The following is a 25838-nucleotide window of genomic DNA, read 5'->3' as shown; positions in this document are numbered from 1 at the left end:
TATTATGGCATCCCTAATGGATGCATCGATTCCCTGGTACCAGTCACCGAACATTGCTGAATTTCTGCAGGCTTCAGTCAGTGTATCTACTCCATCAAGAAAAGCAATGCAGCTTGACTTCCTCCTGTTTTTTGCTCCTAGATGAGCAGTGGAGGCAAAAACTTTTTCCATGTTGCCATACTGTGCCTCTGTTTATTAACAGGGTCTCTAATTCACCAAAATAACTTTGTCTCTGTAGTCCGACCAGTTCTTGCCTTCCCTCTTAAAAAAAGTGGAGAGCAATGCCAGGATAGCACTTAGTTTTCTTAGTCCTTCACATGAAATTCACAGCTGACTTCAGGTATATAATGAACAATTAAAGTAGCCATTGATTGCAGCTCTCACAGTATCCTTGAGAGCTGCATCTACAGAACTCAGAAACAAGATAAAAAATTGGGAAAAAATCAGATTTGTATAGGAGCCTTTGTTCCTGTTAGGGCTAAGTGGACAAAAAGACAAGCTGCAGTGTGGAGATCGGTGCCAAAAGCACTAACTGTGCTAAGAGTGGTGGAATATGTAATACTGGTGGTATTTCAAGTAAGCTATCTCTTCAGTTTTAGAATATCAATATTAGTAAAATATCATCCTTGAAATATTTTCGTGTTGTGTGTTGTTAAACACTTGGATAGTTCCACTGCCTTTTTTTTTTCCTTCTCTTTTAGATATTAATGTTTTCAGAGAACTACGGAGCTTGTGTTTCCAGGTAGCTGACAATAACTATTTTTAATGAAGCTGTCATCTATAATTCAAGGGATTTTTCAGTACTTTTTAGATTGTAAGATGGCTTTTGGTTTTGGTTTCATGTCCTGATGCATTCAGAACACTCCTCTTTGAGTTTAAACATGCTTGTGTTGTGACACTTACTTGACAGCTTAATTTTGAGATTGAATATATTGTTTTGTGGTTAGTTTGAATGCAACATTCTATTTGTGCCCTTGCTTGTAAATTATCATAATCTGTGGGTTGAAGCCCCCCCCCCCCCCCCTAGTTGTTGGAAGTCTTGTTTAAAATATGACTCATTCTGGTGTTGGGTTTGGTGTTTTTTTTCTTTGTTGGGTAACTAGGCAGATCAGGCAGACAGCATACAAAAGAATACAGGAAAGTATTCTTTTCCCTTTGATCTTTCATGGCACAGTCCTGAATGCTTTAAAATCTATTTTCTGTACTAGCTAGGCTATATAGGGGATATATATATATATATGTTGCTACTAGCTATGCATCGGTTTGCAGTCTGTGGATAATGGGATCGTGTACCTGGTACTGCATGGACTGGGTAGCAGAAGGATGCTTTCAGGTTGGTGCTACAATCTTTTGTGTAGTTCTGCACTGAAAAGAAACACTATTTTTGCACAATTTTTAAGTGCTTGGTTTAAAGGAGTGGAAGCTATCTGTATGGTCTGGTGATGCAGAACAAATTTCTAAAATATATAGGTTAATTGATGCACTAAGCTGTTTCAAATGCTCAGCTTCAAGGAGATGGATAACATGTGGCACAGTCTCTTAATATGATCCTAAATCTAGTCATGAGTAGCTGCTTTTTTTTTTTCTGACAAGGCTGCAGTTACTGCTGCAGAGGGCATCTTTACTGCAGAAAAGATGATTCTCTTCAAGGAAATGATTTCATCTGCGGATGGAAAACGGGAAGGAGGTGCAAGCAGAAGTGGCAAACTGGAGGACAAAGCGCTCATGCATTTTGCAGTTAGTTGAGGGTTGCCTTCATTTAAGGAGGATTTTAAAATAACATGGATGGGTTTATGTGGTGGAAGCTTTGATAATTTGTGCTTTGGAAATAAGAGTTATAGCAGAAGAAACCATGGCTGGCAGATGCCAGCAGCTGCAGGGGTAGGTGTGCATGGTATTGTAAGAGTATGGACTTCCAAAAATAACTTCATTTCTATTCAGATGCTTGGGAAAAGCTGAATTGTAGTGTTGCTTAAAGAGTATGAGACAGAGCTGAAAAACTGGAGAATTGGGTATTTAAACTCTTCTTAAAAGGTATGCTTTACCTAAAATGTTAAAAAATGGTATATGGCTTCTGACCAGCCAGAGTTGCTTTTTATCATTCATTTTAATCTTGAGGAGTATGTATCCCTATCAGTAGGAAAGTTGGAAACGTCTTTTTGGCAGAAGAGAAAGCTCAGGTTTTTGTGTTGGTGGGTCACCAGGAGCAGGCAGGTAATAATTTTTGTGAAGTGTAATAAAAATGCATTGGGAATGCTGGAAAAATTTAAGTAGATTGTTTGCCAAAACGTTTTCGGTGAGGAGGCTTTAAAATCATCCCTTTCTCGCTATTGGTTGCTGTCCATAGTCCCCCATAAAACGAGGAAAGAGAACATTGGTAATGACATTATTATGCCTTCTCCTAGCACTATTGCACTTAAATTTGACTTTACACCTAAGCTGTATTAACTTCTTCAAGATAACTTTAAACCTTTTAAGACTACAGGAAAAAGCATCAGAAATTATCAAGGTATTACTTGACTTGGTATTCAAAAATAATTTGATGACCTTCAGTTATGTAAATTGCCCTTAATTTTTTTTTTTCCCTTAGGGAAGTACAGCACAGAGCACAGGTATTGTCACTTGCGAAGTGGTTTAATGTTTGTTTTGCTGTGTGCTTGGGTTCCACGATAAGCAAGGCTAAGAAGCGTTGGTTTGTCTTGGCTTGTGCTGGAAGTGGGTTGAGTTTCTTGAGGCAGGAGGCCTCCATGCTGAGGGTCTGCTGAATGACATGGTTCTCTAACCTAACAAGGTTCTTTGAAAAGGATCAATGTACTGATATCTATTGATATATATCAGTATTCAAAATACTCTTACATTGAGGTGATATTGTAATGTAAGAAATTATTTCTTGACGATAGCATATACATGGTTTTTTTATAAGCTGCCATTTATTACTCTTGTCTTTGGAAATTTTCTAATACAGTGATACAGTGGCATTTAGGTGATAGTGCAATATATTTGTGTAATGCATATGGCTTCTGGAAAAGCACGTATCTTTTTGCTTAGCTATTATTTCAAGTGTGATGCTTGTTGAAGCTGTAAGTGGTACTAGAGTGCCGTGCTGCATCCTTCAATGTGCATCCTTTAGGGCATGGCAGTACTCAGGTTTCTCCTACTGCCAGTGCCTGCAGGGCTAGATTAGGAGGGGAAGGATGCTTTTATTCCCCTGGGTGTTGTTCTCTGAAGCTCTCAAGCTCTTCTAGGGTATAAGCATTTTTTTCCCTAACGCTGGAGTAATTCCTAGGCTCTGAAAAAAGTATTTTCTGCATCTATTTTGGGATTGTTGAGATGCCTCCTCAGTGTGAACAACTGTAGTCCTTGGCAGTGTCTCTCTGCTCTTCATATCCTTAAATTTTAACAGGTTCAAAAAGATTTTTATTTTAGACACTGGTTTGGTGTTTTTTGTTTTTTTCCTGACCTTAAACATTAAATTTTGGTTGCTAACATAAATAGAAATAGCTAGGCATGTGCTTCATGAGATAATAGGAAGATCTCATGTCCATTTATGGTTTATACAGATTTCCCCCTGCTAGCTGACTCTTCCCTGGGCTTGTATTAATGTGGTATTTGACAGTGATCTATGCTTTCAGGATATCAACTCCAGATTTTTTTCCATTTGGGTTTCCAAGTGCTGAGCTGCTCTGTGTACACCTGTAAGGAGGAAATCCAACCAGTGAAGCTGGAAAATTGGATATTTTGGCTGTTGGTGTGAAGAGAATTGCTGTGTTGGTGAGGGATGCTCTGTCAGAGGATGGTGCTGGAGCCTGGAGTTAATCTGGCAAAACTTGAAGGTACATTAAATGTAACGTTGCCACTTTTTATAAATGACAAATTTATCTTGGTATTTGGAACAGGGTTGTCATGTCTCTGGTCAGTGATTACTTAATTAGCCATTAAAAGAAGCAAAAAACCTGTATAACGATGACTCGTCTCCCTGCAAGTCTCCAAACACTTGGGATACACAAAGCACTTCGTTGGTTTCTGGCTTTTTGTTAGTCCTTGCCATTCAGTTTGCAGTTCTTGTTAGCCGCCTAGGGAATACAAGAATAGCAAATTTAAGTTAAATGCAGCCTGAGAGAGGATATAGCAATTTCCTTTCGATTTTTTAAAATTTCATTTTTTTTTTTTTCTGGCAAAAAAAAGCCAAGGGAGCAGCTGGGTGCTCAGTTCTCACTTGTCAGAATGAAGCTTTTAATGATGTTGCATTTTTGCTAAGTACCCAGCATTTTTTGAATCCTTGCTTACTCCAATGTCGTTTCATCAATGAAGCTCAGGGACACAGAATTAACTTCCAAGTGCCAGCTGTTCAACAAGTACCATGAAAAAAATCTGATTATTTTAATACTTCAACACCGTTGCTGCTGCTTATGTGTAGGGCACATGTTTCAGGAGAGCAGTAGCGCTTCCAGAAATCAAGATGCAGTGACTCAAATCTGGAGCTCAAGAAAGAGGAACAATCCAGGGCAAGATTTTATTTGCACCATTTTTGAGGCCTTTCAGCATTATTCAGAAGTGCTGTGACAGAGGCAAATATGGAAATCACTTCTCGCATTCAGTTGCCTCAGTCACAAGACCTCACCAAGCCTTCCTGTAGTGTCTTTGTTATTATTTTCATTATTTTTTTTTTTTTTTTCCCTCATTCATGCCTCCGGTAGCATCTCCAGCTGGTGAGACAGGAATCCCACAGACAAGCTCTTCATTTACTGTGTAGCCCTGATTAATTCCTCAGACATGGATTTGTTCCCTGCACAGAATATGCTTGGATTTTGAGGGGAAGAATATGTGAGCGTGTTATTATTCATGTCCTGATTCAGTTCCTTGTCAGAGCTGTTTGCAGTGGCTTCTAGGAGTAATTCATTTTGCAACAGTTTCTCCTGTAATGTTTTTAGATGGGGTTTTTCATTTCCCATGTTTTTTGTCTCAGATTAAAGGTCTGGTAGAAGCTGACAGATTTCCACATGAGATGCATCAGCAAGAGCGTGATGAACAGGTAGCAGCATCCTCACCTGTCTTCTAGCTGCTAGAATGAAAGAAACTATTGAGTGGTGGTTAGACTGCAGGGGAATATCAAAACCTCGAGGCATGGGGTGATTCCAGGCTCTGGACGAGATTATCAGCTGCGTTTGCAGAAAGTGAAGGGACGCCAGGTTTTTAGGTTCACTCATGTTTGCTTTGAACTCAGAGCAAGATGAAGCAGATTTAGCAAGGGAGATAAATTCTTGATTACAGAATTGGGACCAAATGGAAGATTTTAGGGAGAGAGGGAAGAAACCACCAAAGCAGTAAAATGTGTAATTGGGATGCTGCTGCCATTGCATGCTTGCCCTCACTTTCACAGGAGATGGGTGGTTTGGTGTCTGTTGGGGTTACCTTTGGGTTGTGTATTGGCACCCCATCGTGCCAGGTCCAGCAGGCACTTCTGTTGTTGCTGAGTGTCTACAAGTGTGTCTCTGCTCCTGCTTTCATTTTCCGTTCTAGTTTAGGTCATCTCACTGCATTGGCATGTTGCTTAGGTGTTTCAGTCCAAATAAGCTACTCTGAAATTTATTCAAAAGACCCCTTTCTTCTGTATATGACAGTCTTGGAGTGCTGATTTTTGTTGGTTTTTTCCCCCCATCCAAGCTTACCATCCCTTTTGAAGAAGTAAATTTGAATTGCAATTACAAATCTAGTTGAAGGTGTCCCTGCACACTGCAGGAGGGTTAGACTAGATGACCTTTAAAGGTCTCTTCCAATACAAACCATTCTGTGATCACTATAACACTTACAGCTATCACACTTTCTGTGTTAGAAGTTTCATTCTTTTGAGCAAAACTCATTGTATAGAAATTTTGCATGCAGTTTTACTGCAAAACCCTTTGCACCCTCCTGCTTTCCCTGTACCAATACCTGGGTCCATAAATCTGTATTTTAGGCAGCACCACCTCCTGCACTGGCACCATGAGGCGGTTTGAGACAGGCTGATGTAGATGATTAAGCGACAATAATGATGTTTCTCTCCCATCAGCAAACAGCGGGAAGAGAAAAACATGGTGAGCATGGAAGAGGAAGGTGACAAATAGGAAAGGCTTAAGCATTATATAAATGATCCAATGAACTCACAGGTACAACTGTGCACTAATAACCAAGATGTTGAGCATCTACATGGGCTTTTCTGCCTGTCTAGGATGTGGTAGTTTTTATAGCTTCGGCTGTCACAGATCTGTCAGTCTGGCATCAGTTTTGATCTTGTGGTGGTGTCATTTCAGGTACCAGCCGCACCATGCTATTTGTTGCTGCAGGAGAGAAATTTGGAGAGCGCTTGTGCTGATATATTCAGACTAAGCAGTGAAGTGTGTTTAAATTGGCCATTTCTTTATCAGTTTTTTTTTTAAAGTTTAGCTATTCCAGGAATTTCTACCCCACACATTATATGTTTTGAGGTACTGGTGGATGGATAAATCCAGACTGTCTTGAGCAACCAAGCTTGTTAGGATTGCCTGAGGATTGGCAACAGGGAGAAAGTTCCACTATTTTTGTTGTCCCTTGTCTGGGTTATGGGATGTTACAATAAAACCAAGTGAACTTTGCTTCCAGAATTGCCCCTTTAGCAGCCTCAAGGCTGACACTAATCTGTTTTTTTTCCAAATCATCTAATATTTGGCAAACTTTGTCAGTGATTTCAGGCGTTAGACATCTCCAATTATTTATAATGGGTACTGATGCTTCCAGTAGACAGTTTATTTTGGATTTTTTCCCATGCGTTGCTTACACTCGTTCTGAAAATTAAAATACTGAGGTTGACCTTGTGAATGAAAAAGTAAGAAGTAGCATAACCAACACACTTGCTAAAAAAATGCAGCTGTCAATGCAAGAGCACTTGCTATATGTGGTCACATATATATTTAATTTGAGAAAGGATGTTTGCTACCAGTGTTTATGTATATTAAACTGTGGACAACTATTACAAGATTGCATGAAATGTGAAAGTAAACTACTATTTACAAGTTTAGTGTATGCGCAAAGCCCAGTTGACTGTCATAATTCTAGTATGCTTTTTCTGTCAACCTGCTGGTAATCAGATTATTATCGCGATTTTTGTAAGGGCTTCTGAGCTGCTTGGAAATATTAATTGATTTTGTTATGTAGGAGAGGACAAGGCTTGATTTGTAGCCTTGTGTTTGTTTGGAGAGCATGCTTTTTACATTGCAAGTAAGATTGTTATGATAGTAAAATCGAGTAAAATCAGTGTGCAGGGTCAGTTTGAGTAAGAACCTTCATTCAAATGTAGAAAATAGAAAAGGATATAGAACATATTAGGCTGAAAGTATGTTGACTTAAAACGTTGTAAATTTTTCCTTTCATAGGCATGCATAGTCCATAAATTTTGGCCAGAGTGTTCACGGGAGTTAGCAGCTCTTGCCTCTGAGGTCTGATGTACGCTCTGGGTTTCCATCTCCCGCAGGATCAGTGTCCCGTTACTGTTGCCTTTATCCTTGCCAATGCCTGTATGTGAGTGAAGCAGCTGAACCAGAGCTTGGTGATCAAGTCAGGTCCTTTTATAATCTGCCACTTGAGTAAGGAGACATGCGTGCCCTTCCAGCAAGATACTAGCTTTTCTTTTCTATAAGCCTGTATAAATAACTTAGATGTCGCATCATTATTTGTCTGTTCTCACTGAAGTGTAAACATGTAGCAACGCAAAATGCCTTAAAATAGTATGTAGAGCAAGTTTTGCAGGTTGGAAAATACTTGCTCTATTGTTCTTTTCATCTTCCTATTTAATTTTTTGTGTCCAAACACAAAAGTATTGTTAATTTTAAGTCATATAAAAGCTAATATGACAGCCTGCTTGAACAGTTGTCATTAGGAGAGCCTTTCTCCCTGACATATGCTAATTATGTAATTACACATATTTCATTGCAATATTTTCTCAAAAATACTTTGGAAAATGACTGTCTGCAAGAAGTGTGTTTGATGTTGAGCAGAGCCCAGCTCATGTGCACCATGGTTGGGAGACCACAAGCAATTATCTTCATTAACGTTTCTTTGACCTAACATAATACTCCGAGACATGTTTAGTGTTATTAAAAGTAAATCCTGTGGCATGCCTCCTGTGATTTATAAGGCTCAAATTAACACCTCTTTGCTTTCTGACCTCACTAAATTTCTTAGTCATTAGTGGAAGCTTCTGGCGTTTGAGTGGTTTTGGAGGGGACTTGGCTTTTCTTCATTCTCACAGTTACTGGGGCTTTTAGCATCTGTGGGGTGCATGCTTGGCTCACAGTTCTGAATTCAAGTTGTTTGGATGCAGGAGACACAGATGTTTGTTACTGTACCAAGTCCAAGCAGAATAAGCATCTGTAGAGAAGCGAGGAAGGCTTTGGGGTAGGTGGGGTAGAGTGGCCTGATGCTTTAGAGAGGTTTTATTGAGCTTGCGTGTATTTTACAGGAGGGAGGAGGTGGAAGGCAAGGTCGGTTTGCTCAAGGTAACCAACCTGAAGTCTTGTTTGCAGTTCTCACGCGAGTCAGTAGTCCTCTATACACTCTGATAACTTGAATAAAAATAGGCAGCACTCTTCTCATAAGCTTTGAAGTAGAATCTCAATGAGGAATTATCTAGTTTAAGTGTGGTGGTGGTTGTTCCCCTCCCGTTCCCCGCTTCTTGAAGGAAAAGCTGGTGTTGGAGTCAGAGCTAGACAGAGAAAACCCTACCCAGCACTTAACTGACATCATCCCTGTTGCATCTGTGCCTATACTAAAGCTATAGGAAAGAATTTGGAGTGATTCCCAGTATATAATATATGTCCTGCTACCAAGAAATGCACCGTCGGTCCCTGCCAGATGTATTTCACGGTGATATATTAATTTATTTGCTTTGAATAGCACATGGCTGGGGCTAATACACTTAATGAAATATTGGAGCGAGAAACAACACAAAATAATGCTTTTCATTTTAAGACCTCACATTTTGTAGTAAATAGAACAAATCTCCAAATCTCAGCCTTGTGTGAATGTGGAAGATAAGGGAGGCTATGCTTGGAATGAAGGTCTTGGATCTAGGTACTTGGGGAGGAGAGCAAGGACAGGGTGACCATGTGAAATGCAAATGCTGCTTCTGAATGCGCTTCAGACATCAAACGTGCAGTGCAGGAGCTCCTTAAACCTGATGTCGGTTTTGACCTCGTGTTTTTTGACTGTACTTGAGTGTTTAGTTGATGCCATCAGGGAACTGTCACAGACATGAGGTCTTGCTCCTGTAAGGCAGTGCTCAAGGAGAGGCTCAACGTTATATGTCATGTTAGGATGTGCATCACAAACTTTTATCGGTGTTAAATGTCACCTGCCATTTTATTGCCCAGATGTTGGCTCTGAGGGTCCTTTGCATTTCTTCGTAGTTACCTTTTGTCTTTGTAATTGGAACACCTCCTAACGTCTTCAAGGGGAATCTTGAGTGAGTTAGAACCAATCAGAGAACAGAGGACCATTAACTCTGGAATTGCTTTCATTTGGAGGGTAGTGGTGGAGCGTTGTCATCTTGTGGTGATGTAAGTTTGAGAAATTAGCTGTGCATTTCATGATTCAGCACCAGACATTGGTTTTCTGTGGTTTTTAAGCAGTCGGAGAGAAATAAAAAGTGAGATTGAGTTGGCTGTAATAGTTCATATCTGATGTCAGATGTGGACATCTCTGAAAAATGCTGGCTTGGTGGGCAGAAAAGTGCTGCTGTTTGAATCCCAACGTGTTGAAAAATCTCCTGGACAGGAAGGGAAAGGACTTCAGCTACTCTTCACTGGCACGGGACTGTGGGGTAATGTATCTAGACCAGGGCCACAGGGGAAGGGGATGGTCATTTTAGCAGCTGAAATTTGAAGGTGTTGTATACCACACACCTGTGAGAAGCTGATGATTCTTCTCACAGTCTGGATTTTAGAGCAGTTGTAGGAATAGGTGAATTCAGTCAATACAAGGTCCTCACCCAGGGATGGTGGAGCTGAGCACCAGGTCTGTCAGCAGCGAGTGCTCCTGGTTGGGCGCTGCTGCAGGGGTTGCGTGTGCCTTTGTGTTGTGAGGGGACTTGGAGCTTATGACCACTAAGTAATTCAGTTGTCTTTTAGACTTGTGACTAGGCAAATCATTGTGTTTCAAGAGTCATTCTGAATGTCGCTCAGGAAGGGCTTTGAATTGACAAGAGGAAATGGCCTTGTGTTGAGCCAGGGGTAGTTTAGATTGGCTATTAGGAAGAACATCTTCACCAGAAGGGTTGTCAAGCACTGGAACAGGCTGCCTGGGGAGAGGTGGGTGAGTCACCACCCCTGAAGGTATTTAAAATATAAATAGACGTGGCACTTAGGGATGTGGTTTAATGGTGGATATAGCAGTGTTAGGTTAACTGTTGGACTTGATCTTAAAGGCCTTTTCCAACCTAAACCATTATATGATTCTGTGACAAAGAAGACATTTTCTTTTTAGTTGGAGTATGTCTTTAAGGTGATATTTTAAAGTTTTGTTGTTTGGGTTTTTTGTGTGGGTTTTTTTTTTTAAGTAAGCATGGTATGCAACTGTTCAAAATCTCGAAAGGTTTAATTCTCTAACAACTCCTGAAAAATATGTAATTTATATGTATGGGTAAGTCAGTGTTGGGAAAGTCAAGGGGTGTTTTCCAAAGCCATGGTTAGCTGAGTGATGCTTTCCCTAAGTTGGCATGAGGTATGCAAACATGGAAATAGAGACACTAACTGCTAAATAAGCTATTTGGTAATATTAAGCAATAAAGCTGTAGCAACTTCTGACATTAGGATGCTGATGTTGATTTAGTAGGCTGTCTGGTATGTTGCTCACAAAATACTGATTTTATTCTCCATGAAATACAGAACTACCCTCTGATTTTTAGAGTATCTTTGATGCTTCAGTGTCAGGGAAAAATTAGCAAAAGCTTGATGTGCTGTGGGTAGTTACACTTAAGTAGAGGGGAGCTTGAGGTGTGGGCAGCGTTTGTGTGTTAAATACCTTATTACAGCTTTGGTGTGTGAAAGCCCTGCTCTTTTCAGCCGTTGGTTGGGAATCATCACTTGCTTTCTGTTAAGGTGATTGGTATCATCAGTTGAGTTGCTCCATTGCATCTCATGGCACACGTCAAGATTTTTCAGGGATCCCTGGCAAGATAAATCACCTAACCTATTTTGGTTTGCTTTTTTTGTAGCATTGCTAACATGATGACCTGACAAGAATATAGGATGGTCCTGACTATGCAGCACAGGTACTGATGGAAAAGGATCCAATATGAGTGTAAATGATGTTGGAGGAAGACGACGCTTTGAAGATAGCGAGTACACGCTGCACATATACCCTGGGAGCATTGCAGAAGGGACTATCTACTGCCCCATCACTGCCAGGAAAACTTCCACGGCTGCTGAGGTGATTGATTCACTCATCAATAAACTTCAGCTTGAGAAAACAAAATGCTACGTCCTTGCTGAAGTGAAGGAGTTTGGTGGGGAGGAATGGATCCTCAACCCAACAGACTGCCCGGTCCAGCGCATGATGCTGTGGCCTCGTATGGCCCTGGAGAACCGCATCAGTGGCGAGGATTATCGCTTCCTCCTGCGGGAGAAGAATCTGGATGGGTCCATTCACTATGGGAGCCTTCAGTCCTGGTTGCGGGTGACGGAGGAGCGTCGCCGGATGGTGGAGCGTGGCTTCCTTCCCCAGCCGCAGCAGAAGGACTATGATGATTTGTGCAGCCTGCCGGACTTGAATGAGAAAACGCTCCTGGAAAATCTCAGAAACCGCTTCAAGCAAGAAAAAATCTACACCTATGTAGGCAGTATCCTCATCGTTATTAATCCGTTTAAGTTTCTACCTATTTATAACCCCAAGTATGTAAAGATGTACGATAACCATCAGCTGGGAAAGCTGGAGCCCCATGTTTACGCTGTGGCAGATGTGGCTTACCATGCCATGCTTCAGCGGAAAAAGAACCAGTGCATTGTGATTTCGGGAGAGAGCGGCTCGGGAAAGACACAGAGCACTAACTTTCTGATTCATCACCTCACCGCCCTCAGCCAGAAGGGATTTGCCAGCGGAGTAGAACAGATTATTCTAGGAGCTGGACCAGTGCTTGAGGTAAGATGAACACAATAGTAGTGTGGAAACTTTTAACGGTGGGAAAAAAAAAAGCAACTAAGTAGTTGGGGTTTTATTATGACACTAATCTGGGTTTATCTGCTGTGTGCTGCTGATAAAATTAACAACAGTACTAGCAATAAGAGAAGGTTATGTTTCTGCCTATAGAATTCTACTTGCGTCAAAAAAAGGGAAAAATAAAAGTACAGCAAATAGCTTTCTGATAAATTTGTTAGTGCTTTGTTTTCACTCAAGTGTTGCTTAATACTGGTATATCTCAGTGATTTTTCAGTTTGAAAATGGAAATTAAAAACCCTTTCTTGAATTATCAGTGGCCTTTCTTTATAGTATATTGAAAGAGAATTAATTGCACATAGTATATTGATAGTGTTGTATTTACGGAGTTTCTGTGCACTCAACTTCATTGGGCTGGGGAAGAGATCAAAGGTAACTTTCATGGTCAAAACTTTTATTTTCTAATCACGAGTACTTGTTTTGGCCAGTGTGATTAGTTACTTTATGCAGACTTTTCCTGTGTGTGAAAGGAGATTAGATTAACTGCAGCATTAACTTTACAGATATGAAATTGAAGAGAGGGGTACAAGCATGCATTAATTAAATTGCCTTGAGCTTGCCCCTTAACTCTTTGAAATGGTTTGCGTTAGAATTGCCAGTTTTGTTTGTGAAAGCCTGTCTGCATGAGGGTGACGTGAGCATCAGCTTCATCTGTGCCATTGTTCTTTGAAGCCACAGTACAGGGAGGTGCTTGATGGCTGCGTTTTCTTTTCTTAAAATAAAAAGTGGCTTCAACTAAAGGTTAGTAAAATTCACAGATTTTGGGGGGTTTGTTTTCTGTTTTGAAAGGTCTTTTTGGCAGTTGTAGACAGAGATATCTACTGTGTCCGTATTCCATTAATGAGTGTGAGGACTTTGGCCAGTTTCAACTACCTGCAGAAGACTGGGAATCAGAGGAAGGACTACTGCTTGTGGGTATTTCAGCCAAGGATAAGCCAAGAGCTTGATTTTGCAAAGCCAACGAGTGTTTTTTTTTTCTGATTTCATGTCAGGTAGGGTGTGTTGACCTAACTTAATCTGGAGTTAGCAAATGATTAAAGTAATTCTGGATGGGCTTTGTCCTGAAAAGCTACAAAGCTGTATAACAAACAAGGTAAAGAAATTGAAGAGGCTTTTTTTTTCCTTTTTTGACAGTCTGCATGAAACTGTGTGATAATTATTTTAAAGCACACAGGAAAGCAGGCTTCCCATTCTTGCACTCGCCAGTGTTTCTCCTGCTGTTGTGCAAGAGATTGTGGAGCTGTTTATTGCTGGAGTTGATGAGAAAATACTAGACCAGGCTCCAGTAGCCTACAGTTAATGGATGTTACTGCAATGACCCAATTAGGTGACCATGTTAATTTAAAAAACCAACTAATTTAATGAAAATTATTGCATTCCACCTCCAATGCTGCTGTTTATTTGAAACATTTGTATGCCTGTTTGGTTTTTGGTATGCTTTTTTAATGCATCTTGTTAGACTAAGGTCCACTTTATAGTTGTCTTAATTACTGTCACAGAGAGCACCTCAGTCCAGCTTAGATTTCCAGAGGTGGAGATCTCCATGAAAGAGAAGGTAGAAGGAAGTTTTGTGAATTGTTTTTTCTTAAATTTTGGGTTCTTTTCAGGATTAGGTAAATATTCTGCTTGCTTGGCTCTCGGATGGAGTGCAGCAGTGCAGACAGTTTACTGGTAATGCTGCTTTGGTGATGGCCACTTAATTCTTCCAGGGAACTGTTGTGTGTTGTGTGTGTTGGGATTAGGTACAAGAGAGGGATGCACTAAGCCTCTTTGCTTTCCTTTTGCAAGATCTGCAGCTGTTTTTAGGGGAAAAAAAAATTCATCTGAATCATAGCTGGTTTTTTTGTTGGTGAGTTTTTGTTGGGTGTTTTTTTTTCTTTTGAAACAGAAGTTTACATTCCTTCACTCTGGCAGCTGGACAGCTGCTGTTTTGCTTCTCTAGCTGCCTCCAGGTCTCTTGGAGAAAGTGAGAGTAATCCAGAATTTCTTCTGCTCTGCCAGCACCAGTCCCAAATAGTCACAAATCACACAGGCTTAAAGATAAAGTGTGCATACTTCTGCTTTTTCTTCCCTTCCTAAAAAACGGATCTTCAGAGAAGATCTGTTGTGAAGTGTCGTGTTACCCTGCCACCCGTTTGCAGACTGGACCTTCTGATTCCTTGCATTTGTGGCTGAAATGCAGTTTTCACATCTCTGTAAGCTTAGATGCCAAACTTGGGTGTTTCCCCACACACACACACCCTGCCTCCTTTGTCGTCATTCTTCTTCCCTCCTTCGGACACCTCTTTGGTCCCTTTGTTTTCTGTCTGTGTATTTAAAATAAAATTATGTTCAGCTCAGGCTTGTCTTTTAGGAGGCAGCTGCATAAACTCTTTATGCTGCAACTTCTGATTTAGGGAATGGAGCACAGTGAGTAAGAGTTGACTTGTACCCATTAATCTCTTTTTCTTTCCCTGCTTGCAAAGCATCTCTGGTAGCATGAGCGTTTGCACTGAACCACCCGTCCCTGGGAATGCTGTCACAATCGTGCTCGCACGGCAGGGGCGGAAGTGGAGCAGAATTACTATTATTTTTTTTTTCTGCAGCTTCACTGTGTTCCTACTTTACCTATTCCGAATAGCATCAGGCTATTGTTTGTGACTTCTTTGTTGCACAAGACTCCTGTGAGCCTTGTCCAAATTGCCCTTTTGGGGACAGCTGTCCAGCCAAGCTGTTACTGCCATCTAAACGTGGTAATATCATCCAGTAGCTGTACGCAGCAGCAGCTGCTGTGTGTGTGTACTGAGACCAAGTGTGTCCTTTTAAGGTATATTTGATGGAAGTCTTACGGATTTTCTTTTTCTTACGATGGGATTTAATAGCAAGGGTTTTTGTAGCAATTGGAATAGTTGCAATATGCCTTTTCTGTTTTGTGATAGATGATAATATAATATTTATATATTCGTATATTATTTATGATAAATTATATTACTTAAATATCATACTTATTTTTCTAACAACAAGGTCCCAATTGGTTTTAAAAGGTGATTTTCTTTATATTTTTTTTCTCTTCCCCCCATTTTCTTGAAATGCACAGTTCTTCTCTATAGAAGATTGCTTTTTCAGCAGGGTATCCCTAGAGCTAAGCTTAACAAAATTCTGCTCTCTGGCTATTTAGTTTCAAGACGGAGCTTCTCAAATTCAATTATTTTATGTAGTTACTAGAGGAACAGTTGCATGTGCTGCAATTCAATTCTGTCTCTGATACACTTCATGCAATACTTCAGATGAAAACTTCATTATGCTCAGGTTGATGCTCCGTCGGGGACCCAGAGTGTATAACTTTGGTGCCACATAAGTAGTTTGTTTTTCATTTAAATGTCAAGCCTGATATTGTTTAAGAAAGCATTGAAGAAGTGTGCTGGTCAGGCAAACGATTTACTCCAAAAATTGTACTTTCTTTTGAAGAGAATAGGAGGGGCTTCCTATAGGCAACATATCATAGAACCATGGAGCGGTTTGGGTTGGCAGGGACCTTAAAGATCACCCAGTCCCACCCGTGCCAGGGGCAGGGACACCCCCCCCCAGCCCAGGCTGCCCCCAGCCCCGTCCAGCCTGGCCTTGGGCACTGCCAGGGATGGGGCACCCACAGCCTCTCCGGGCAGCCTGTGCCACCACCTTCCCGCCCTCACAGGGAAGGATTTCTTCCTAATACCCAATTGAAATGTACCCTCTTCCAGCTTAGTTGTTCCCCTTTGTCCTGTCACTGAGGCCCTTGCACACAGCCCGCCCCCCCCCCTACAGCTTTCCTGTCGGCCCCTTTGGGTGCTGGAAGGTCTCCTGGAGCCTTCCCTTCTCCAGGCTGAACAGCTCCATCTTTCTCAGCCTGTTTCCATAGCAGAGGGGCTCCGGCCCTCTGAGCATCTCCGTGGCCTCCTCTGGGCTCGCTCCAACAGCTCCGTGTCCTTCTTATGCTGGGGGTCCCAGAGCCAGAGGCAGCGCCGCTGGGGGGGTCTCACCAGAGCAGGGCAGAGGGGCAGAGCCCCCTCCCTTAGCCCACCAGCCATGCCGCTGGTGACACAGCCCAGGGCTCAGTTGGCTTGCTGCTGCTGAGCTTCCCTGTCAAGTGTTTCTGCTTAATTTTTAACTCCAAAAGTCACAGTTAAGGGTTTGATTAAACCCCCCCCCCAAAATATCATTATCACAGGGCTTTCAGGCAAGGGTAGTGAGACACTGGGGGAGGCTGCCCAGAGCAGCTGTGGGTGCCCCGTCGTTGGCAGTGCCCAAGGCCAGGCTGGATGGAATGAACAACCTGGGCTGGTGGGAGGTGTCCCTGCCCGTGGCAGGGCAGTTGGACTGGACAATCTTTGAAGGTCCCCTCTAACCCAGAAGGTTCTGTGATTCACTTAGTGGTCTACCTGGAGAACGGTGGTTTAGGCACAGGGCTGTTTTACCCCACGGGTAGGTAACTTGTTCATGTGAAGTTAAGACAATGTTTTAAGACCCTGTTTTCTCTTTAATTAGATTAGCTAGAAACATCCAAATGAACTTCATATTGGAAGCCAAGCTTGTTTCCATAGACTTAAACCTTTAGAGGTGGGATGTTGGTGTGCTGCTCCCCAGCCCTCCCTGGGGTCATCACCCTGCACTGGTGGGCTATGTGGCATGTGAGCATCCTCCTCTCTTTGGTGCAGAAGAAAACGTAAGTCATGCCTCAGCTTTCCTGGGGAGGTTTGAATGCAAGTTAATTTATTATACCATGTTACTTTTTTTTTTCTCCAATTCTCAGCAAAAATGCAGTAGTAGTAAATTTCTCCCTGGCTCAGGTGTGCCCAAAGGTCCCCAGACAGGTATCGGATGAGCCTAGTTCTAAAGGAGTCTGCACCAAATCATTTTATCATCTGTAACTTTCTCAACATCTCATTTGTCACAGGAAGTGCTGCAATGGCAGCTACAAAAATCAGACATGTTTTCTAAGCAGCTGTTTACATGCATCTTTGAATATCCCAATGGGCATTTCTCAATTGCTTTTAAAAAAATAGAAATATTTCTGTGACAGGGTGTGGAGCACTGCTGGTGGTGGAGGGTAGCTGTTCCTGTCCTTCACAGCTCATATGCATCTGCAACATCTGTGCCGGGGGAAAAAAAGGAATTGATTGCTTGAATTGCTTTTGAAAAAATTGCAGCTAGCCTTTTGTAGTGGCAGCAATGCTGTTTGCATTCCCAGTAGGCGGTGGTTTGCATAGAAACCTTAGGAACAGCAAGCGCAATTGCTTTTTAATTTCTGGAGAAGTGTTACACTGTATGTGTGCTTTGCTTGTATGGGGAAGTTACAGCTTCAGTCCTAAGGTCTAGAAGTCTAAAAGATGTTATTTTTCTTTTGTAGATTGTTGGATTATTAGAGGAAAATGTAAGCAGCAACTGAAAAGATACTGAATTTTTTTATTTTATGGGACTTTGTGGTCATGTACAGCTTCCCTCCAACTGAATTAAGCTTTTGCAGCAACAGCAACTGAAGAGCTGGCCGCTGTTAGGTGCGAGTGAAAATGATACTGCACTGCCAAAATTTCAGTAGATGCTGCTGAATGTTTCCAGAGTTAAACAAAGAGCTATTGAGTGGAGTTAAAAAAGAAATCAATTAACTAGAAGAATCAGGCATGTCCTGGGCTTTCAGTATAATCGAGTGGCATCAGACAATGCAGCAATGCTAAAGCTAAATGTGCGTGCATCCTCCACTGCTGCTCCCAAGCAATTTGGCTGGATGTGTGCAAGACCTGTAGTAATCTCAGGTAGGATCCAGCTCTGCCGGCAGATCCCCCTCTCTTAACTCCTGTGGTGTATAGCTGGGGTAAGGGGATGCTCTATTCATGCAGCAAATTATAGTGCAAGTATTCGCCTATGAGAAAAGACACTTTCAAGTCGAGTATATTCATATTTTTACTTGGAGCAGTATTAATGGGAGGTAAACTCTGAGTATATTCCCTTTTAGGATTTTTTTCCCTGCTCCTACTTGGAACAGTATTATTGGGAGATAAAATTTGAGTATATTCAGATTTTTTTCCTGCTTGAAACAGTATAATGAAAGTTAACCAATTTTCATTAAAATGGACTTTAGAAAAAAAAGAATCTGATTTGGTTTATGATGTTCAGTTCCCAATATACTGATTTTTAAGTAATTATCTTGTGTCATGTGGTTCTGGGGGTTTTATATCGGAAAAATGGATTTATATGACAGGGAGAGGGAAGACTCTGCTCATTACTCACTTCTGATCGTTTTTAACCTATAATATATGCAGTTATTATTGATCTCCTGTGTGGTCTGTGTTTGGGGTAGGTGTCCAATGCAGCAGCCAGGATTTTTTCACCTTGCATTCTTCCCTCCCCAGTGCATGAAGGGGTTAGAGAGGGAGCAGCGCACAGAGATTTTACAGATGATGCCTAATGTGGGAAGAATTTGTGCAGGCCTCCGCCGGCAGCAGTGGCACAAAGGAGTCACACAGCAAGGCTCATGCACCAAATGCTTTTCACCAGCGCTTTCAAAATGCTGTTATTCTTCAGCTTGGGATATTTTACAGTTTCAGGCTCTGTGTCAAATGGTGACTTGTTCATCTGTTTCTCTGATGCTGAAATATTCAATATTTTCACTTTGGAGTCTTTCTGAAATACCCAGATTGGCCATATGGGTAGCAGAGTTTAATATTATGTTTTGTTATTTGCTATCTTCAGCAAATATTTTGTTATCCTGAAGTCCAGCTTACTATGCTTGAATGATAAATATTGTTATTTCTGACCTGAGAAGACTGCAGAAAAATGGGTTAGTTATTGAAGAAGGTTTATGCAAAGCTGCCTTTTTCCACACCCTTAAGAATTAGCAGCTATTTTGTTTCCAGGAGGGAAATGGTAACTAAAGCACTGCCTTTGTGGGTGGAGCGTTTGCCTTACAGGGGGCATTCTATTGAACCTACACATACAAGCATCCCATCTTCTTTTCCTTCCCTCCTTGCCATCTCTTTTTGGGGGAGCTGTTTTGTTTTGCCATTCATTCTTATTCACACCCTTCCATTTTTATCTTTCTCTTTGGTTTTCTTTCACTGACCTTTTAGGATTTCACTTTTTCCTCTATTGATGTATACCTAGATCTGGGTTTTATAGATACCTAGATATTTTGTATCTAGAGATTTAGACTTTATAGATATTTGGATCCTGAGATTATGAATCCCTAGATATCTGGATATCTAGATTTTATGGGTAATTATCTAGACAGGTATCTTTATGTCTATATATCTAAACATAATCCTGTGTCAGACCTGAGCAGGGAGGGACCAGGTATTCGAGCTCGCATGCAACCATAGCGAACCCAGATGATGCTCAGCATTATACAGTATTAGAGAACAACTGACTTTCTTAATACCATTTCTTTTATCTTTCACTGACATTGCACCAGTGTAGCTGCTATTGGGTTTTGTATCTTTTTTCTTAAACTTGAAGATCAAGGTGCACGTTTTATAAAGCATGAAGGAAGGATGTCTTCTGAAAGCTGTTTCTTTCCTTTTTCACTATGTATATTTATTCAAATAGTATAATAACATAGCACTCTAATGTTTTTGATCAAAGATTGTACTGCTACTGTCCAGGCTTCCATGAGGACCTCAATATCCATAACTGAGCCGCAGACTTTTCATCCCTAATGTGCGTAGTTAATAGGACACTGTATTTTTCTAGTCACAGAATGAGGAATTAATGTTCTAGCAGGGATTTTGTTTCCTCTCCTCCTCCCTTCTTCCAGGCAAAATACAGATTTTACTTTTAGGACCATTACTGAGACCCTTTTGACTTTTGTGGTGGCTGGGGAATCCATACTGGATTCTACATGCTGGGCTTGGGTGCTGGGTGGATGCCAGATAGGTGCTGTGCTGCACCATGGTCACCTTTTGGTGGGGAACAGAAGAGCCTGAGAACAAGAAGCCTTTGTGGGACAGTGACTACACCCAGCTCTGGTGGTAGCAGTTGACAAATCTTGGCTTTTTAAAGGTTTCTGCTGTCCCTGGGGCTTTTCCAGGCACAAAATGTGAGTGCTGTCCATTAAATGTCTCTGCTGAGAGCATTTTGTTTTGCTGCCCAAGGAGCAATGCCCAGCTTGTCTGCTCAGTGACAAGGTTGATGGTGTCTTACTGAGCTCAGGAATTTGAACAAATTGTTTCCAAGGCAGCAGATATTTTCCAAATCTGTCCTCAGTGTCTTCAGATGTGAGAGGTATTCCCTTATTTATAGCACAGAAATTGTTATTGTCACTTATTTTATACTGTGGAGAGACAGAGAAAATGTGATTAGTTATGGTGGGTTTTTTTCCTTTAATGTCTCCAGTGATGTATGTAAACGTAAAGGAAAAGGGTTACTTCTGGTGTTGGTGCACATGGCTGGTGCTTGCTCCTGCCTCTTTACTTTGCTTTCCTGTATGAGCCCAGACAGGTCTGCAAGCATTTTGCAAAGGTACTTTGCTTAGCCATCCTGGATGGAAATTAAAGATGTGTATACATGTATACGTTATATGTGTGAATATACACCCTATGTATATGTATATGAGCAAGTGGTTCAGCACTGCAGGGAGCCATTGCATGGAGGGGAGCAGCCGGAACTGAGCCTGCATGTGCGCCCTGAGGGTCCTGCTGCGGATGAGCTCCCACCTGGTCCTGCAGCAGAAGACCTCAGGAATACAACCAGGATTTTGTTTGAATCGCAGAAATTTTGAGTATAGAACCTTAAGTGAATTTAGTTTGAGGGGCCAAGAGATTCACTTTGAAGACTTCCTGAGCCAACTACAGCACTGCAGCACTGCAAGGTATACACCTTATTTCCCCATATGCTTCCTATGGGAAGAGAGAAGTCGATGTGTTCATTGATGACTGCCAAGTAGAAGCATGAGCATCGGTGTGGATAGTTGTCATCATTTAGGGTTGTGCCAACAAAAATGTCTAAAGCCAAGAACTGCTAGAGTGAGCGGTGTTGATCATCTCTTCTGCAGCTTGGAGATGATTGCATTTTCTTTGTGGTCCCAGTGTCTGCCAGATGTGAAGAAGCTTAGTGAAGTGTTACTTTGACGGAATAGCTTTGCCAAGTTCAACAGAAATAAATTTTTTAAAAAGTAAGGCAATATAGTGAAGCGTAGGCAGGTAGCTGCTCCAATTTGTTCAGCCTCTAAGGTTAAATACTATATAGAGGTTAAGTTAAAGCTCAGTGGAGTGTGTGGCAGAGGGCAATGGGACAATCCTTCCCCAAACCTGCATTGCACAAGTCTCACTGCAGCTTGTGGCAGCAATTTGGGGTAGGCAAATAAAATCATTGTTTCCTGTGTTTGCAGAAGGGATCTCTCTTAACTGCAGCAGCCGATTGCAACTTGCTTTTATTCACTTAATTAAGATGGATGAGGGATAAACGTTGTGCCAGACGGTTGAACCTTTGATTTTGTCACAGTGATTGGGGATTTGGACTTTTATGGGTAAAGGCTGCGATGGAGACAATGAAAGGACAAGCTGAATCTTAACAGTTACTGTTGAGTTTAAAACAGCAGAGACATTTTTCAGATCATTTATTTTAAGATATATACAGCATTTATTAAATAGTCCATTTTGCATTAGTGCAAGCAAAAAATTAATGAAGCTTTTCATCACTGGGATGGTTGGCGCCCCACGTGCATTGCTGCTTGCTCCCATGAAGCTTGGTGATGTCGATAAGCACCTCCTCTGTTTTGTAGAGAAGAGCCTCGGAGAGAGAGTTCCTCCTTGTTTGCCCACAGGGATGGCTGTGCTCAGCCAGGTGAAGGCTTCACTTCGCCCTTCATCCCATCCCAGGAAGGGCAATTAGGTAGGGCAGGGTTAGGCTTCCCTGCCAGTCCCACCACTTTGTTAGCTGTAGCTCAAGGATCTCCTAAATTGGCAGCTTTCTGATACATCTAGAAGGGTTTTTGGGGGGTCAACTTGACTACACGAAGCTTGTGATGTCTATCATAAAATATCTTTGTTTCCTCTGGCACCGCAGAACAGCAGCACGCTGTTGCTGGCCTCCCCCTGGATGGCTCTGCCCTATGCTGCTAGCCCCGTGAGCGCTTTCATAAAAATGCGTCTTATGGCTATGTAAAGGCTGGAGTTTTTTGGTAGGTCTTAACAACACAATTGATAAAATGAATGGTGTCTGTGTTACATAGCTGCCATCACCTACGCTGGTGCTTGTCAGCCATGGCAAAGCTGTCTGGATATGGAATGAGTGATTTCATCTTCCTTGTAAAAATGGAGCATTTTTGAAATTGTGTATTTCCATTTTCAAGAGCCCTAGCCCTACCAACCCCCATAAGTAAAGTCAGAATAAAGGAAAAGGCGGTACAATGTTGTTTAAGAGTCAAAATAATTCAATATTAAGCACAGCAGAAGCCAAATCAGGATGGTTGGCTGTTATGAAAAAATTATCTATAGTCATGAAACACACTTGAAATTGTGTCACTTCAATTATAAAAGGTACCAGGAAACCATATAATCCACTATAGGAGAAGTAGAGATCCGAGTAATTGTGATTATTTCTGATTTTAAGTATTGCTTGGTATGTTTAATACTCTCGCATTTACCAAGTTGTTAATGTGGATTGGTTCATGCTGTTATGATGGGCAGACTGGTAGCAGGGTGTAATGTGGTGGTTTCCAAGAACAATACTTACAGAGATGCTAATGCCACATGCTAAGAAAATATTAATTTTAAGGGGAAAAAAAGAAATAATTTTTAAAAAGGCCTTTTCACAGTAAGAAACTGTTTAAAACTGCCCCCTGCCCTCATTACCAATTTCAGGTGAGTGAGGTTCTGAGGAAGGAAAGCACAGGTCTCAGAAAAAAAGGGTATGTGTACTTAAAAATGCTGGGGATAAGGCTGATTTAAAAAAAAAAAGTGAAGTTCAGCTATTTCTGGCCATAATGCATTTTAAAAAATATCTTAATTTTTTTGCCATAAGTTTGCAGATCTGTGATATCCTTGTGTTTGATGGGAGAGAATAAGAACAAGAGAACTGGGATTCCTATGCAGCAACTTTGTGGTAGGGATCAAAGATTTACTCATTGTCCCAAAATAGGCAGATTTACTTATGGTTATTTGGGAAAAAAATCTTGGACAAGGAGCCGTGTGAGGGATGCCAAATGTGAATGAAAGCATGTGGATAAAAATGCTTGTTTCTAGGATGAGGGCTAAATGTTAAAACTTTGATCTGATTTATCATTGAGGAAATTGGAAATATTTTTGAGAAATGGCAAGTTATTGGAGCAAAGGTTTGGTGTGGTGGGTCAGGGTGTGAGCTGTGTCCCAAATATTTGATGCTCAAGCACTTTCCAGATAAGATCAGATCTAATCTCTCTGGACTTCAGCGAAGCATATGACGTGCTTGGAGAAGAAACAAAAAAGAAGAAAAAACCAAAAAGAGACCAAGCAGATTTAGTAATGTTAGATCTTGTTTTGAAGAATTACTGCTTTCTTGGAATTCATGTAAGGCTGGTAGGTGTAAGGGTTAGCACGGAATCTCTCTTATGGGAAAGTGTGGGGTTCAGTTGGGGGTTTTCTACTTGTATCTTACAAGTGTCACCGTGAATCTGAATTATCCTTTAATTAAGGAGATCCAGAAGATTGTCCTGAAAGTAGAAAATGCATACTTTTTTTGGCAAAATATAGGTGGGCTGCATCTGATGGAGCAGGGGAAGATTTGGGGTTGCCTCCTTAAAACAGCCTTCTCTACAAGGCTTGTATCCAATTCTTCATTGAAAACAAACTTGGCAAACATTAGAAATAGTCTTCTATGGTTCAGTTTAAGGCTTTGAAAAATGTGAATTTGGAAGTATTGGAGTTTCTTTCTTTATCACCTAGGCTATGGCTGCAGAACCGGCGATGCTCAGAGGAATGTATTTGAATTATCAGGCTGAACTCTGCATTTCTGGGCCAGAGTTTTCTTGGTATTTGGAGGCCTCTGGGATAGAGGTAACCTTGCCAGCAGTTCATAAATTTGAGCCAGGCTTTTTTACCTTAGTCAGGAAATTCATGTTAGGGCTTTATTTAAGCTGGGATTCACGGTGATCTAATCCCAGCATGCTGCCAAACCCAACCTGCAATTTCTTTTTTTGGCGTTTCATTGCTCTTTTTTTGTTTTAGCCTTCGTGTTTTCAGATCACTCTATTCCCTCTCCATCGCGTTTTTTCCTGGAGCTGTTAACCAGAAGTGGATGAATGCATGCAATCACCCTGCAAAAAGCCTGTCTGCTAATTGCAGGCGCAACGATGGCAGCAGCCAGCAGAGGAGCGGCTGTAACAGCAGGCACCACTCTGCCTGCGCAGGGCAGAGCTGACCTGCTATGCAGCGGGGTGCGCTTTCCAGGAAAAATTATGATGAGTAAATATTTTTAATTTCTCCAGATAGCAGTTGGAACAAATCATGTGGTGGTATTTTGCGAGTATTGGGACATGATAGATGTGTGTGTGTGTGTATACACACACAAATCTGCGTTACAGATGTTATATATATTATTTTGGACTTCTATATGACATCTACTATAATATATAATAGAATATTAATATAATATATACACAGAGAAATCTGCATTGCTGGTGTCATGGAAGTCCAAAATAATATAATATCTACTATAATAGTAATGTAATAACATACATACACAGAAATCTGCATTGCAGAAGTCCACAATGATATATATGATAATATATATTATCTACACCAAAAAAATCTGCATTGCAAGTGTCATATAGAAGCCCAAAAGAAATAATCAAGTAAAAACCTGCACTTTGTTCTGTGGGTCATGGCTTGGCACGAAGTGTAGCATCCTCCCTGTAAAAAGCATTATTTTAAGTTAATTCTCAAGCTTCAGAAGAATACATACAATAATACAAGTAAACCCTTTTTGCTATTGAAAAGCACCATCTGTAGTAGGTAATTAAAATATTTTGAAAAGTAGTTAGCAATGGAAATTTGTCCAATATTTTAATTACTGCATATGTTAATGAAAAGGCTAGATGTGTTAGTTATTGCTTGTTGGGTACAAGTGGCCCTGTCTAACTGGAGATGCTGCTGTGGTACATAAGTATATAATTGGGAGTTGAAAAGGATGCTATAGCTAACTTAAAATTTTATGTATTAAGTAAATTTTGAAGGAATTAAAATGAATCCCCCAAAACAGCAGCTGGTCAATACTGAGTTAACGACCTATAATTCCGAGCATGGTTGTCAGAGCAGTGCTGTTAGTGTACAGGTTGTCCGTATACAGACCTGGATCATGGTGACATACAGCATGACAAGGATCATTTTCCTCCCTTGTCTGTCTTTTTCTGCAAATTGAGGCAAAGAATAATCTGCTCCTGCATCCTCTCTTAATTGCCACCATATGTTTGCTTTAAATCAGAATACTCTATTGCCAAAAGTTTTAAAGTAGCATTAAATGGGGAAAATAGTATCATGGAGAGAGCAGACCTTTCCTTGCTTGTAAAGTACGCCTAAAAATTCAACAAGGTAGGTCATCTGCCATTTTAGTTCCTGTGCCTATGGCCAGTCAGTTCTTAAATCACCTGTGATTTACTCTTACTTCCCATTTTTGCATCATGTAGCTGCTCA

General features: G+C 41.1%; 1 protein-coding gene across 1 annotated transcript in view; it reads left to right on the top strand.

The window, feature by feature from the left end:
- Nucleotides 1-25838, top strand: part of MYO9A (myosin IXA) — a 184028-nt gene that overhangs the window by 22489 nt on the left and 135701 nt on the right. Inside the window, 1 exon segment of the mRNA XM_037395109.1 lies at nt 11225-12147. Within this exon segment, the coding sequence (XP_037251006.1) occupies nt 11305-12147 (843 nt within the window). The 5' untranslated portion in view covers nt 11225-11304.

This window comes from Falco rusticolus, chromosome 7 (genome assembly GCF_015220075.1).
Source record: "Falco rusticolus isolate bFalRus1 chromosome 7, bFalRus1.pri, whole genome shotgun sequence".
Taxonomy (NCBI): domain Eukaryota; kingdom Metazoa; phylum Chordata; class Aves; order Falconiformes; family Falconidae; genus Falco; species Falco rusticolus.
The sequence above is the reverse complement of the archived record's forward strand: the minus strand, read 5'-3'. Positions and strand labels throughout refer to the sequence as shown.